Source organism: Juglans microcarpa x Juglans regia, chromosome 6S, assembly GCF_004785595.1.
Source record: "Juglans microcarpa x Juglans regia isolate MS1-56 chromosome 6S, Jm3101_v1.0, whole genome shotgun sequence".
In the NCBI taxonomy this organism is placed as follows: domain Eukaryota; kingdom Viridiplantae; phylum Streptophyta; class Magnoliopsida; order Fagales; family Juglandaceae; genus Juglans; species Juglans microcarpa x Juglans regia.
In genome coordinates this window covers 9,293,822-9,309,777 of record NC_054605.1, presented here as the reverse complement: position 1 = coordinate 9,309,777, position 15,956 = coordinate 9,293,822, and the positions used below count along the sequence as shown (strand labels likewise).

Sequence of the window (15,956 nt, the reverse complement as noted above, 5' to 3'; positions counted from 1 at the left end):
CTGTCTTTCTCACTCTCCTCTATGCTCAGTCTAGTATTGGTTTCTTGGCACCCTTCTTCGGAGGTTGCAAGCAACCAGCGTAGTCAGCCTTCGCCTTCTTCAGCTCCTTATTATCTACTTTCATTTGGATAATGCAAGCCGTTAGGTCATCCCATTCCTTCCTATTAGTCTCTGTTCTTGACGATAATGGCCGAATTCCTCCAAAGAGCTCACCAACTCCATTTTAATCAAGTCAACTTAGGCACGTAAGGAAGGTAACCCATCTTCAACCTCATGGGAGTGAGACTCAGCTCAGGACAATGTCCCAACCATCTCCTCCTTCTCGACACGAGTAGCACAGACGACATTATGGGCTTTATTGATAAAGAATCACATGGATTGGTTTTCTTCCTCCAATTCTAACTAGTCCTCAACCAAAACAGTCGCTATAGGGTCAACTCCCTAAAAAAGAAAAATAAGAAGAAAGATGAAAAGAAAAGAAAGAAAAGGAAGTAAAAAACGAAAAGAAAGAAAAATACGTAAATCTTAAGGCAAAGGAACTCATTGGTGAGAGGATACTCTGAAGGTTATGAATGGTGGAGTGAAAGACCTCTTCATTGCGAGTAAGCGAGTCCTGATAGGAACTTGCTGGGCGAGCACTAGATGAACCTCATGTATCAGTAACCTTAAAGGAAATATTAGTGAAACCTGCCGAAGCAAAAGTATCTTGAACAGACTAATGGAGTTCTTCAAGGAATGCTCGTATTTGCTCCCGCCTTTTGATTGGGGAGCAGCTCTGCATCATCCTCTCGAGCAGCTAATTGCCCGAGAAGGAAGAACCAGTGAGAGGATTCTCCTCTAGAAAATTCGAAGAAGGCTCACCAACCCGGGGGGGGGGGGGGGGGGAATGCTGAAAGGCGAAAACCGGATCGATACCCTACTTCTACTAGTAGGAGATACTGTTGGGAAGACAAGAGGCAACTCAAGGGTAACCCCACCAGAGATGGTTGAGGCAAGGGGGAGCCAGATGCCAGGATTGTAGCCCCCACCAATAGGTCTTCAACATCCTTGACCCGAGGGGATTCCCTAGAAGCGTCGAAAGAAGGAAAGCTGCTCGGTACATTCTGAGGTGCATTAAGGAATTCTGGGTTTAGAGTTACAATCTCATCACCCTCATCTAAGTTGATGTGGTCACCTGTTTGCTGAGTAACTACAGATAGTATATTAGGCGACAAGGTAGCTTCAGTTGCTACTTCAGCCGCTATTACCAACTCAAGATCGACCTTGGCTTGAGCCACAATCTCGTCAAGGGAATTGGTTGAAGGTACTAGGGGAGGGTCTAATTTTTCCTGACCACTTGCCAAAGGTGGTGGCAAGGGCCCAACCTTTGTGGAACTAGATTCATCTGAAAGTGCCACAGCTGCACGAGCTTTCTTTTTCTTCCTCCCCCTGCAGTGGGTGGTGGCTCCCTTTTTAAGCAACTCACCGACAATGGAACACCCAGAAATTCGTGCCCAAAAATGTGCGCCGACTAGGCACCATTAAGAATCTATCAATATTAGAGGGAGTCAAAATGACATCCAACCAGGTAAAGCTAGCATTCTTTGTTGACCAAGCCTGCACCAATTAGATACGAGCTTCCTCTCAGGTAAAAAGAAGAATCTCGAATCCACGCTCCTCGAGAACCGGAGACCACGAAGCCCTAATGGGGAATTCATGATTTGAAACCTCATCCACAAGGAATTCCCAACCATCATCGGAGACAAAGAAAAATCTCTTCTGCCAATCCTTGGCGTGGGAATACTTACGCTCTAAATTAACTATTTTATTGTTGGACCTAAAACTACGAAGGTTCCCATCCAAAGGTCTAAACCCATGAAGATAAAGAAACTCATGAGCCGTGAGATGGGGATATTCATCACCCGTGGGCTCCAACACTCGCCGCCAAAGGAAGCAACAAGCCATTAAAATCCTCCAAGCATTAGGCACTAGTTGGGCCGAGACAGGTCCCAAGACGTCTAACTCGTCACGGGTAGGTCGTACAAAGGGCAAATAAAGCCCCCATCACAAACATGGCCATATACAAAGCAATAGAAATGACCATACCTCTCACGTCGATAGCGTCATGACGCTGGTCAGTCAATCCTAAAACCACCACATCTGAGTTGTTGAAGTTGTCCCTCACAGCGTCCAATTCACAATGAGAAATGGTTGAGGACCACCGATGACCCTAAAAAATCGAATGAGGAACATTTTTCCTTTCCCTATTAGGGTTAGTAGCGGCCCCTTTAGGATGAATAGTGAACTCGCGGGGTCGTGAAGAACCAGCCCCACGAGCGAGAGAAGAAATGAGAGAATAGAAAGAGAAGTGGCAAAGAGAGTGTCTGAAGACTATAAATACCCGCAACGGTTGAAGGGAAATGTGCGAAAGGCTGCGAATGCAAAACGATGCTTTGACAAAAGGGCACAAATGACGGAAAATCCAGATAACGAAGCAACGCTATTGTATTCCTCTTGCCAATTCCAAAAAATGGCATTAGAGACTTGGACACTTATCATTCTCTAGACTCGTTAGATAAAACTCTACGTAGTAATAAAGCTTCTAATGGTCTACGTTTTACTGTTTATCCGCATTTGAAGCATCGATTTCCTGTCATTCTAATTAAAAAAATTTACTCATTGTTTTGCACTTATTATTACGACATTTGGGGACTTTATTCTACTCCTCTGAATGATTTCAAATATTTTCAAACCTTTGTTGATTATTTTTATAGATGTATGTGGTTCTATCTTATGAAATCTAATACGACATTTAGTTCGTTCTTTACTACGATTAGGACATAACTTAACACCAAAATTCGACAACATAGAATAGACAATGACCCTGAGTTCGATATGCTTCATGTTTACAATTCTAAGGTTGTTGCTCACCAAAGATTTGCATTGAAACTCCACAACAAAAAACACATTTTGAAGAAGAAAAAACCACCACTTTCTAAATGTGGCTCAAGCTCTTAGCTTTCAAGCTAATTTTCTCCTGAAATTTATGGTGAATGTGTTTAACAGCTGCTCATTTATAAATCAAATTCATATTCCTTTTTCAAATTAGACTCCACATATAGTTCCTCTTCTTGCACATATGGGTTTACGTTGTGTTTGACTCTTTCGCATAATCAAACTACATTTGATTCTAGAGCTAAGCCTTGCATCTTCGCAGTCATACATCTTTTATTTCAAGGGATGTTTTTTCTATGAAAAAATATTTCCATTTTCACCTATCTATTCTTCCACTTCTACTGATCCCTTAGTTCTTCCTACTGTTTGTACAATTTGATAGTTCTCATACTCCTCCATCTCCATCACTTGATTATGTTCTTCCCTTATCCTCAATCTTTCTTATTTTTTCCTTTTGACCATCCTCCTTCAGTTAGATCTCTCCCTGGAAAGTCATCAAAGGATCAGACAACCCCATAGTTATCTACAATAGTATCGTTGTCATTTTTTATTTATTTTTTTGTTTCTTATCCTTGTCACCTCATGACCTCTTCTTCACCTACCACATCGTTGGACAATGTTATTTCTCAGGAAAGTTCTGGTACTTCTTATCATATCATAAAATATCACCATTTTATGAAGCTTTCATAGTATCTATCTTAATTGAAATTGAACTTCAATTTCTTCACCAAGCTGTAAAATCTCCTTACTGGTGTAAGGCTGGCAGTAAAGATCAAGCTTTCAAAGGCCTATAGAATGCTACAAAACTAGATCAGTAGCTAGAGTTATACCCAAAAGGAAGGACTTCACTTTATAAAAACCCTGTCATCTATTGCTAAGCTCACAACTATTCTTGAGTATTTTTAGCTCTTGTTGCAATCAAGGGTTAAAAGCCACAATACTTGGGGCTTTGGGAATGCTACTCAAGGCTTAAATGTTCAACAGAACAAATTCATTCAAAGCCATAAACATTTTTGTAATGGCATGTACACACCAATATTAATATCGTCTGAAAAGAAAGTTGAAATGATAAAAAATGACTTTTTAATTGGAATGTACGGCTCCTATTCTAGCTTTCGTGAGCTGATTTTTTCACCATCTGATGTGAGGCTGCTGCTACCTAACCTTTAAAAATATAAGCACCCTTTCCTAGTCAAACCATGCAATGCAGAAAAGTTCAATTAGGTGATGAGCAATGTTGCTCCACCATATATGATTTTAACACTAAATAAATAGGAAGAGTAAGTTGATTATTGTATATTTGGTGGTTTTATTGTCTATATCATAGCAGATAACAGTGTGAAAACTTCTCAGCTACTTTCAGTCGTTGAAAAGAGGCCCATCCAGGGCTATATGGAAATCTAGTAATTGGTCTTTCCACTTGGAGTGGTTTGGATTCAAAATTTACTTCAACTCATTTTATCTCATCATTATAATTTTTTTAATTTTTCATAAAATATAATAAACAATTCAACTTTTTCAAATTTCAAAACAATAATAATATTAAAAAATAATATTCTAAGATTATTTTATTCTACTATTCACAAACCATCTCAACTTATCTATAAATTCAAACCAGTTTCACAATGTTGAAAAGTCAAAAAAACTATGCAACAGCAGGAAGAGGTCATGCAACCTTAACTTTCGTGAACTGCTTTCCTTGTTCTTGAGATCATGGCTCACGAACCTGCCCAAGTTATTGAATTCATGAACTTGTCCCAACCGACACCTAAGAATTTACTATTTGCATTACAAACAAAAAGAGTTTTGCTATTTACAAGCCTGATGTGTAACATACGACTTGTTATGGAATCCACTAAGTTACAAAAATAATTAGAACACCAATACTTTTCAAATACTTTTCTAATTCAATGGTGTGTCAAATGAGAACTTTTCTGCTACAAGCTCATTTTCTAGTGATCTTCTGGACGTTTTTGTATCCCCTACATCATTTGACTCGGTCGACATGATGTTTGCCTCCGGATAAATTAAAATGATAAAGATGAAGACTTGTGGGGTTTTCAGGAGAGGAAAAGTGCTATATATAGGACCATTATTCCCAACCTCTGGAGTAATATGCCAGCATCTCATCTTCAGAAACGAAAAAACTAAAACCCCATAACTTCTAAAAACCAAAAGCCGATTCAGCCATGAAGATTCCATCACGTTCACACGTCCACATGCTGTCATACCTCGTCGTGTTGTTGCTTCTCCCCTTGCTTGCCTCCTCAGCCGACCCCGATCCATTACAGGATTTCTGTGTGGCGGATAAAAGTGCCAATTCTATATCAGTTAATGGCTTCCCTTGCAAACCTGCCTCAAAAGTAACTTCAGATGATTTCTTCTTTGATGGGTTGACCAAAGTGGGTGACACATCAAACATCTTTGGCTCAAACGTCACTGGAGGTAATGTCGATAATTTTCCTGCACTCAACACGCTTGGGATTTCAATGAACAGAGTGGACTTTGCTCCGGGAGGAGTTAATCCACCCCACTCTCACCCTCGTGCAACCGAGAGCGGCGTGGTCATCGATGGGCAGGTACTTGTGGGGTTTGTGACAACTGGGAATGTGTATCACTCAAAAGTCTTGAATGCTGGGCAGATGTTTGTCATTCCTAGAGGACTTGTACACTTCCAAAAGAATGTTGGAGTAGGGAAAGCCTTTATTATCACGGCTTTCAACAGTCAGTTACCAGGGGCTGTGGTCCTTCCCTTTACTCTCTTTGCTTCAACACCCTCGATTCCAGATGATGTTCTAACGAGGGCCTTCCAAGTAGAAGAAAAGGTTGTCGAATCTATAAAGTCGAAGTTCAGTTCTTGAGCTAATTAAGACCATCCACTCCAGATAGTTTCCCCTTTATCTGAAAATTGTGTTGCAGTAATGCTTTTGATTTGAGGTTGCCTGCCTCCTATTCTTGTGTTGTTATTCATTGTGTTGATTTGAAGTTCAGTTGTTGTAATGCTTGTATTGTTATTCAGGTTGTTTATCTTTATAGTCATTGTTGCTTACGATTAAACAAGGAAATAAAGGCTTTACAGTAGGATGACACAGTACTCTCTGGGTACTCTTATGCAGTAACTGTAAGGTCTCTTGTACTAGGAAGTGGAAGGAATTTGCAGGCTAGTTATAACTAATAATCCACTCTTAAACAAGTCTCCATTTGTTTTCTGTTCGAGGAACTCCGAAATCTTTCTTCATTTGAACTTGTTCATAACACTAATAAACAAAAATCTGGATCGGTTAGCGAATTTATTAAACAATGAATCAGGAAATGAAGAAGAATCCAGAAAGCAAAATCCTCAAACTACACGGTATCAATTAGTGACTTACTGTAACAATGAATAAGAAATTATTAAATGTGGTCCGTTATTGCATTTTCAATCCCATTAATATAAATAGGTCAATATTAAAAATAATGGATAGGTCCGGGAAAAAATTTACAGTCTGGTCTTCGCATTACAACAACGAAAATGTATCACTTGTTTATAGCGGAAAAATTACAGTTCATATCTAAGCACCATGCATAAACAGTAATACCGTTATGATTTGAAATATTGGATGTTAAAATTCTCAACATTAGCTTGTTCCAAACCTATTTAATACATATAAACAATAAAGTTTATAAAATACCAAGATTCAAAGACGGCTGAGAAATTCAAAATGTACTTGTCAAATGCTAAAAAAATTCAAACAAAAGTACACATTTACCGCGAGAATAAAATTACATATATGTCAAGTTGGGAAAATAATATGAGAAAAGCTTCAAACTGAAAGCGGTATAAAGTTATAATTTACACCAACTAATAATATGAGAACATTCAATCATTTCCCTTCGTTTCTGTCTCATTCTTCTAAAAGGTTCCCCCTTCAATCGCTCTCTCTCCCTCTCTCTCTCACCACCACGACCTCGACAGATCCAGTCTCTATCTCTCTCTCACTCTCTCTATCCAAATAGCCACAGGTCGCGAGCACGCCGATTTCCCTCTTCTCAACAAGTCGCGAAGTCGATTTGGAATGACCCATCTTCTTCATGAACCACACTCAGCACCTCAAACATTAATGCACAAAAAATTCACCCAACAAATTCAACCAGTTGGCAACATTATGAGTGTGTTTCCATTGATAATTAATATTCTAGAAATTTCTAGAGTCAATTATTTTTGTAGTAGTACTCATGAACTTACGTATAGTTATCGACTCACACATACATATAGTCCAAAAGTCCAAATTAGTAACTGTAATAGCAAAATAAAACCACAGAGCACTAAATACACTTCGGCTTCAGCTTCAGGAGAGCAAGGGAGAGAGAGAGAGGTGAGAGTCCTCACTTCAGCTTGAGAGGAGAGCGACGAAGATCGACTAGGGAGTGAGACTCCTCACTTCGGCTTGAGGGAGAGCGAAGGAGAAAATGGGTGGGGGCAAAAACCAGACCTTCCAATTCGGAGGAGAGAGAGAGAGAGAGAGAGAGAGACGGGGTGAGGAAAGAGGGGAGAAGCAGAGATCTGGGGTGAGGGGGGAAAGGCGATCTACATTATTCATTCCCTACAAGCAATTCTACTTTACATTTGCTGAAATCCATGTGTCACACATTGTTGGACGGTGTAAACCCACTATAATCACTAGGACCAGCTCCTAGGCGCTCTCAAATAACATTGAATGACCAGATGCCGAGGGAAAGGTGTGTTTGTTCTTTCGAGCAGAAAACAGCCATGATTTGTGAAGTTGGGAGAAAAGCCAGCATTGATGCGCATGTCATCCATAAATTTGGCATCATGTGAATGTACAGTAATGAAATCTCTGAAAAGGGTCTAACATATTTTCATCTACAAACTTGGATACATATTTTCATCTACACACTTGGATACATGACGCATCTTTCCGTACAAAAAGAGTTGAGATCCTTTCATCTTAACTCTCAAACCAAACCCATTTTTTCTTTTTTTTTTCTTTTTTTTTTTTTAACATACGTGAGAGTTTTTTATTTTTAACAGAGAAAATAGATTTAACTAAAATAAGAACCCTGATTTTTGAAGCAGTTCAAATTTGGATTGTTGTAAGACATGATTTGCAATATCCTGAAAATTGTATAGGGTGATCAATAAAATCTTATACTGTTTAAGAGAATTTTAGGAAGGTCCAAGTCTATCACGAAATTTAATAATTTGTCTTGCATCACTAAATATCGCTATCAAAAAATAAAAATAATAAATAATAATAAAAAATAAAAAAGAAAAGTCAATATCAGTGTCACAAGGATGAAAAAGTCCATAAATAGCAACAATAGTAACAAACGGGCCAGGTCAACTGAATGCCATGAAATCACGAAGTGCCTAACTATCGTGTGAAAAGTCTTATATATTAAAAATTATTAGACAATTATTTTACAATTTGAAAATAGTATAAACACAATTATTTTACAATTTTTACACAATCTTTCATTAAAAAATTATTGCCTTTTGAAAATTTTGTGAATAGTAGTGAGACAGTTTGAATTGAGTATTTTTCAGATTTTAAGAAAGGAGAGAGAAAAAATTGAATAAAAAATATTATAAAGTTAAAATATTGTTATAATATAATTTTATAATATTATTTTTGTTTGGAAATTTGAAAAAGTTGGAATTATTTTTTATTTTTTATTTTTTATTTGAAAGTTTAAAAAAGTTGTAATAATTAGTTTAAAAATTTTGTATTTGAATTATGTTTGAAAATAAGATGAGATGAAATGAGATCAGATGAGAATTTTGTATCTCATTTGAGGCCCCAAACAAGCCTAATCTTTAAACAATATGAGAGAAAAAAGAAAAAAAATTAAAAAGTGTAATTTACACTAAAGGACACGCCCAACGGTCAAACCTAGGCAGCATATTATCAACGTCCAATCAAAGAATAGTAATGTTTTATTGAAGAGTTGTAAAATGGTTGTGTATATATCATTTTTTTTTAAATCCAGAAAGCATATCTAAGAGATGTTATTCAAGAAAGCAAATAGCTGTTTTGGTTTCCAACTTTTTACTTTTTGTAAGTAAGAAATTTATTAATAAACGTAATTAGATATAACCCAAATACACAGAAAGTGTACATAGAGAGACACCTAATTACAAGCTAACCCTGAAAAATATTACAAAAGTCATTAATCCCATCCAATACAATAACCAAAGCCCAAAGCAACAACTTTTGTCTAACTTTTGTCTCAGATGTGGAGTGCTTAAACACTCTCATAAGTCATGCCCATCTGTGTCAAATGAAGAAAGCCAACCACAATATGGTGTATGGCTACGAGCTCCTACTGCAAAAGACAGGGAGATTAACCAGAAAATGTATGGAGGTAAAGAAGGTCACCCTGCAAAGGAAGAAAGTCATGCATGAAGGGCTGGTGATCGGGACATGGATGAAGTTCAAAAAGGAAAGCCTAAAAATCATAAGGAAATCAAGGAAATTGAAAAAGGAAGTGAATAGCAAAAGGAAGGAATAGCAAATATGGAAGGAATGCAGGAACTAAGGATCAAAGCAAATCCAAAATGTTTTTCAAATAAGGGAAGAGAGGGAATTAGAAATATAGAAACTACCAAAATTTTCTCATCAAAGGAAAGGAGTTTAATGCCTAACCAAGGTGATACTGCTATTAAAAGAGAAGACCCTGCTAGTAGGAAAACGTATGCTTTCTATATCAAGCACAATAGCTCTGCTAGGGACCTCAGTACAGAAATTGATTTGATCTCCAAAGTAAATTCTCTTGACAAATTCCTGACAGATCAGTTTCAAGTTTTGGAACAATCAAAGAAAAATTCCAGTTGGAAAAGGATAACAAGGGACAAGTGCTTTGCAGCATTAGTTAACGAAACTAGTCAGAAGGGTGAAAGGCTTGAGAACAAAAAAAGAAGTTATGGGGTACACTTAGATGAGGTGGATTTTACTAAAGAAACAAAAAAAAACCAAAAACAGAGAACATGGAAGCTAGGGACTCAAACACAGAAGAATCGGTGGTGGCTAGTGCACAGCCCCACCAAATGCAATGAGTTGCCTAAGTTGGAACTATCGAGAGCTTGAGAACCCTTAGACAATCAATGATCTGCACCTCTTGATGAAGAGTAAGCTCTCATCCTTTTTTTCCTAACGGAAACAAAGTGTAGAAGGAATAAGGTAGAACTGATCAAAATGAGATTGAGGTTTGAAAACAGTTTTGTGGTAGACTGTAAAGGTCTTAGTGGGAGGATTGCATTTTTATAGAAGGATGATGTGGAATCTAAGGTGGAATCCTACACTCAGAATCATATATGACTTGGTATAAAAGATGTCAATGAAGGAAAGAACTGGATCCTCACAGGTTTTTATGGTAATCCTTTAATTGCTAAGAAACATGAAAGCTAGCAGCTCCTTAAAGCTCTGAAACCTAAGAATACAATGGGTGGCTATGTGTTGGGGAGTTCAATGAGATTCTCAATAATAATGAGAAATATGGAGGTGCTCTGAAATCCTATAATTAGATGGAAGCATTTCAAATAACAGTGGAAACATGTGGTCTAAGTGATATGGGTTTTGTTGGGAATAAATTCACCTGGTCTAATAATAGGTTTGGAGAGACTTTTACGAAAGAGAGGCTTGATCGAGCCTTTAGTAATAATGTCAAGACAAAGATTTTTCCTACCTCTAAAGTTCATATACTACCTGCTCAAAGTTCTTACCACCATTCAATCTACATCACAATGAAAAGAACCAATTCTTATATGGGCATGGTTTTAAAACCCTTCGGGTTCAAAGCTAGCTGCACATACAAAGATGAATGTTATAAAATAATGGAGGATGAGTGGAAAAAACCAAGAATGGCAAATAACAAGCTTAGCTTCACCACTGAAGGCCTCAAAAAATGTCAATCGCAATTGATGCAATGGAGTAAAATGAAGATTGGAAACTCAAGAGAGAGATCAACTCCAAGCTTGCACAGATCTCAAACTTGCAGAAACTGAATAAGGGGCACATGAATGATAGAATTAAGTCCCTACAAAAGGAAGTGGATAGATTACTTGAAGAAGAGCATACAAACTGGAAGCAACGAGCTAAACAAAGGTGGCTGAATGAAGGGGATAGAAACACTAAGTTCTTTCATCAATGTGCATCCCAATGAAGAAAAACCAACACAATAAGAAGATTGTTAGATGATATTGGTCAGGAGGTAAATACTAAAGAAGGCATATGTGAGCAATTTCAGAATTTCTTTCATTAACTTTTTTCCACCTCTGAACGTAGCAACATTGGAAAATGCCTGGCTACCATGGAACCTCGAGTCAGTGAAGAGATGAATCAAGTGCTAATCAAGCCATACACTTACAAGGAGGTTGAAGATGTCGTATTTCAAATGAATGGACTCGGCTCACCAGGTCCAAATGGGTTCCCAGCGGCCTTTTGCCAGCAGCATTGGAGCATAGTGGGGGATCAGGTTAGTGAGGCTGTGTTATATGTTCTTAATTCCAATGGGTGTATTGGTGATATAAATAACACATCTATCACTCTCATCCCTAAGAAGAAATCCCCTACTAAAGTGTTTGATTTCAAACCTATTTCTCTTTGTAATGTTATGTACAAACTTATTTCCAAAGTTGTTGCAAACAGGTTGAAGAAGATCTTGCCAAACATTATATCACAAAACCAATCAGCCTTTGTATCCGACAATTAATTACTGACAATATCATCATGGCCTTTGAGGCTATGCACACAATGAAATGCAAAATGATAGGCAAAGAAGGTTACATGACTTTGAAGCTTGTCATGAGCAAGGCATATGATAGGATTGAGTGGAGTTTTCTCGTATTAGTTTTGTGCGGAATAGGTTTTAACCAAAGTTGGGTAGAGTTGGTGATGAAGTGCATTGAATCAATATCCTACTCAATTTTGGTTAATGGTGTCCCTAAAAAATCTTTTAATCCATCTAGGGGCATAAGACAAGGTGATCCATTATCACCTTATCTTTTTATTTTGTGTGCTGAGGCCTTGAGTAGTTTGATTAGGAATGTTGAAGGTAAAAGATTGACTCATGGAGTTCCAATTGCAAGAGGCCAAATCAGACTCATCTATTTTTTTGCTGATGACATCCTTTTATTTTGCAAGGCCAACTTGATTGAATGGAGCAGGTTATTCAGTTTATTAAGAGTTTATGAGACATCTTATGGACAGAGATTGAACCTTGAGAAGACCTCTTTCATTTTCAACAAAAATACTTCTAAGGCAGCCCAAGACTTCATACTTTCTATTGTTGGTGTAAGAATTGTTATGCCCTATGAGAAGTATCTTGGTTTGCCAACTGTGGTAGGTAGAGCTTGAGAAAAATCCTTCAGGAGTATTTTGGATAAGGTGAGGATGAAAATCAACAATCACAGAGTGAAAGCACCATCTCAAGCTGGGAAGGAAATCTTTATCAAGGCAGTAGTAGGTCAAGCTCCTCCAACATGCACAATGAGTGTTTTCATGATGCCAAACAATTTGCTCAAAAATATCAATGGTGTTATACAGGATTTTTGGTGGGGGCAGCAAGAGAAAGAGAAGAAATTTCACTGGGTTCCTTGGAGCACCATGGGGAAGGCCAAATCTGCAGGGACATGGGGTTTACAGACTTGGAATGTTTTAATCATGTAATGCTAGCTAAACAATGTTGGATATTGATTCAACAACCTGACTCTCTAGCTTCTCAGGTTATGAAGGCAAAGTACTACCATGGAACTTCTTTCTTGAATGCCAAACTGGGTCTAAAGCCATCTTATATATGGAGAAGTTTCCTAATTTCTAGGCATCTTATTGAAGTATGATCTTTTTGGAGAGTTGGTACTAGTGAGGAAGTTAGGATTTAGCATCATAAATGGCTCACTCACTCCACACTAGCTAGGGTTATAAGCCCTGTGAAGTTTCTAGAGAGCAATGCCAAAAGTCCATGAATTGATTGACACTCATACAAAGTAGTAGAAGATTGAACTGGTGGAATAGAGTTTGAAAAGGAGGAGACAGAGATTATTGTTAAGACTCCAATCAGTACCTCAAGCAGCACTGACAGATTAATATGGAAGGGTACTCAATGTGGTTGTTTTACTGTCAAAAGATATCACATGCAAAAGGATATGTAGTGACAGCAAAGGGACAAACATCTAGCAGCAACAAGTTCCAAAAAGTATGGCAACAGATTTGGAGCCTAAAACCACCCCTGGGGACAAGGTCTTTCTATGGAGGGCATGCCTTGAAGCTCTACCTACTCAATCCAATTTATTCAAGAAACAGATTGTGGAACATCCCATGTGCCCTATATGTAACACTGAAGAAGAAGCCATTACTCATGCAATTTGGAATTGTGTCTGCGATGAATGTGTGGAGCCAATGTTCAAAAAGACTACAGAAGTATAACTTTTCACATAAGTCTATGCTAGAACTTGTAGAGGAACTGTTGAAGTCTATGGAAGCTGAGGTACTACAGGAATTTGCACTGGTGGCAAGGAAGATATGGTAGAGAAGGAACAATTCCATTTTCAATAAAGAGTATACACATCCTAATAACATTGTGAAGGAAGCATGATACAATTTAGAGTTGTTATTAGAGATGGAAGAGAAGTGCAGCAACACCACCAAACTAGGAAGCCTATCAGCAGATAAGTGGGAACCCCCTCCACCAAACACATACAACATAAATTGGGATTCAGCAGTTGACAAAATACATGGCAAAATTGGAATAAGGGTTGTTGTGAGGGATAGTGAAGGCTATATAATTGCTACCATGAGATTGAGTAAATGCATGTTTCCAGAACCATTGTTGGCAGAAGCATAAGGGGCATTACAAGCTGCTAAGTTGGGAATGGATTTGGGTCTAAGGAAGGTTAGTCTCAAATGTGACCCACTGCAAGTGATCAATGCTCTGAAGAGTGAAAATGAAGCTTGGGACAATGCTAGCATGTATATGGTTGAAGCAAAGGAATGTTTGAAAAAACTTTCCAAGTGGGAAGTTTCTCATATTAGGAGAAATGTCAATGTAATATCTCACTTGTTGGCAAAAGATGTTCTTTCCATTTATGATGTTATTATAACTATGGAGGATTCCCCTTCATGTATCTCACCTTTGTTATAATGGAATGAATATAAGAGCTTCCTTTCAAAAAACAAAAAACACAAAAACAAAAAGCAAAACAAAAGAAAGCCAAAGCAATAAAGTATGATAAAAAAAAGCTCCAATCCCTTCCACCAATCATCCTATATTCTCAAAACAGCGCCCGTTCCTCTCATTCCAAATACACCACATAAGACAAAGATGAATTATCTTTCAAACGATTGCTATTTGATGATTTCCTAGAAACCCACTCCAACATGCAAAGAGGTTCACTGCCCACTTGGGCATCACCCAAGCAATTCCCGCTTTAGCAAATACCTTGTCCCACAAAACCTTTGACACATCATAATAAAGAAGAAGATGATATGCCGATTTGCCCCATCTTTTGCACATAAAGCACCAATCCATTACAACGATACCACACTTTTTTAACTTATAAATCGTAAGAATTTTTCCGTGAGAACCCAACCACCCAAAGAAAGCCACCTTAAGAGGCACCTTGTATCTCCAAATATTTTTTTAAGGAAAAAAAATCAATGGGAGAATGTGACACCAAGGCCTTGTATAATGATCTAACTGAGAATTTCTTATTACCAAGCTAATCCCAAAGCAATATGTTCTCCCCTCCAGAATTTATGTTTAAAGCATAAAGCAAGCTGTAAGAATTAGTAATGTCCCATACTTCCCAATCTTGGACATCACTAGTAAAGCTTATTGACCACTAAATAAATCCAGCAGAATTATCCATGCAATCAATCAGCCACAGACGCAACTTTATTCAAAGCAATTTTGAAAAGAGAGGGGAAAACATTCTTCAATGCCTCATCCTCACACCACAAGTCATGCCAAAAACAGATCCAGTTTCCCCAACCCACCTAAATATGAAATTTCTGAATAACTCCTCCCATCCATTTCAAATAAATTTTCACACTCCCACGCCATATACCACTCTTACTTCATTGGAGCACCAACCTCCCTAAGTACTCCCGTATTTGGCATCAATAGCAAGCCTCCAAAGAGCATCCCCTTCCTAAAAGTGTCTTATTGAAAGTTTCCAGCTTTTTAATCCCCAAACCACTCAATGAAAGAGGAGTGCAAATCTTATCCCACCTAAGCAAATGGAATTTCTTCTCATTCTCCATACTGCCCCACATGAAAGCATGAAATATCCTTTCCATTCTATTGGCCACACCTATAGGCAAAGGAAAAAGATATTTTAAAAAAAAAATTTGAGATATTTGATAAGGTGCTCTTGATTAAAGTGATTCTACCACATAAGGACAAATAAATCCTATTCCAACTAGCCAATCGACACTTAATCTTCTCTATAATCCCATCCCAAATAGCCTTGAATTTGTGAGGTGCTCCCAAGATACTTCAAAGGCAAGTTGGGGACTTTCAGCCCAAAATATCAGCCAATTCCCCAAATTATTAACCAAATGAACAGAGATCCTTTCAGACTTTGATAAATTCACCTTTAAACCGAATAAAGCTTCAAAACATAACAGGAGAGCCCATAAAGAACGGATCTGGTCAGAATTTGGCTCACAAAGAATCAAAGTGTCATCTGAAAAGAGTAGTTGAGAAACATTAACGCAACCATACAAAGGGCTGCCCACCGAGAAGCCCGATATGAATCCCCTATCTGACGCCGCCTTCAACATTCTGCTCAAAATCTATAACTAAAACAAAAAGAAAATGAGACAGTGGATCCCCTTGTCTCAATCCCTAGGAGCGGCTAAAAAAACCAGCTAGTGTACTATTGACCAAAACTGAAAATCTAGATATGCATTATTTCATCCAATTACACCACCTTTCTCCAAAACCATACCTACCAAGGGTATAAACCAAAAAATCCTAGTTGACATGGTCAAAAGTATTCTCCATATTCAATTTACAAAAGA

The 15,956-nt window shown here is 37.9% G+C and overlaps 1 protein-coding gene across 1 annotated transcript; it reads left to right on the top strand.

Annotated features, from left to right (window-relative positions):
• The first annotated feature begins 5,011 nt into the window (after positions 1–5,011).
• Positions 5,012–6,158, top strand: LOC121237742 (germin-like protein subfamily T member 1). The gene has a single exon (XM_041134606.1). The coding sequence runs from the start codon at positions 5,124–5,126 to the stop codon at positions 5,793–5,795; it is 672 nt and encodes a 223-aa protein (XP_040990540.1). The 5' UTR covers positions 5,012–5,123; the 3' UTR covers positions 5,796–6,158.
• Positions 6,159–15,956: the final 9,798 nt, after the last annotated feature.

Bases quoted from the DNA above. Each gene is read 5' to 3' on its own strand.
- LOC121237742 (XM_041134606.1), top strand. From the start codon at position 5,124: ATGAAGATTCCATCACGTTCACACGTCCACATGCTGTCATACCTCGTC.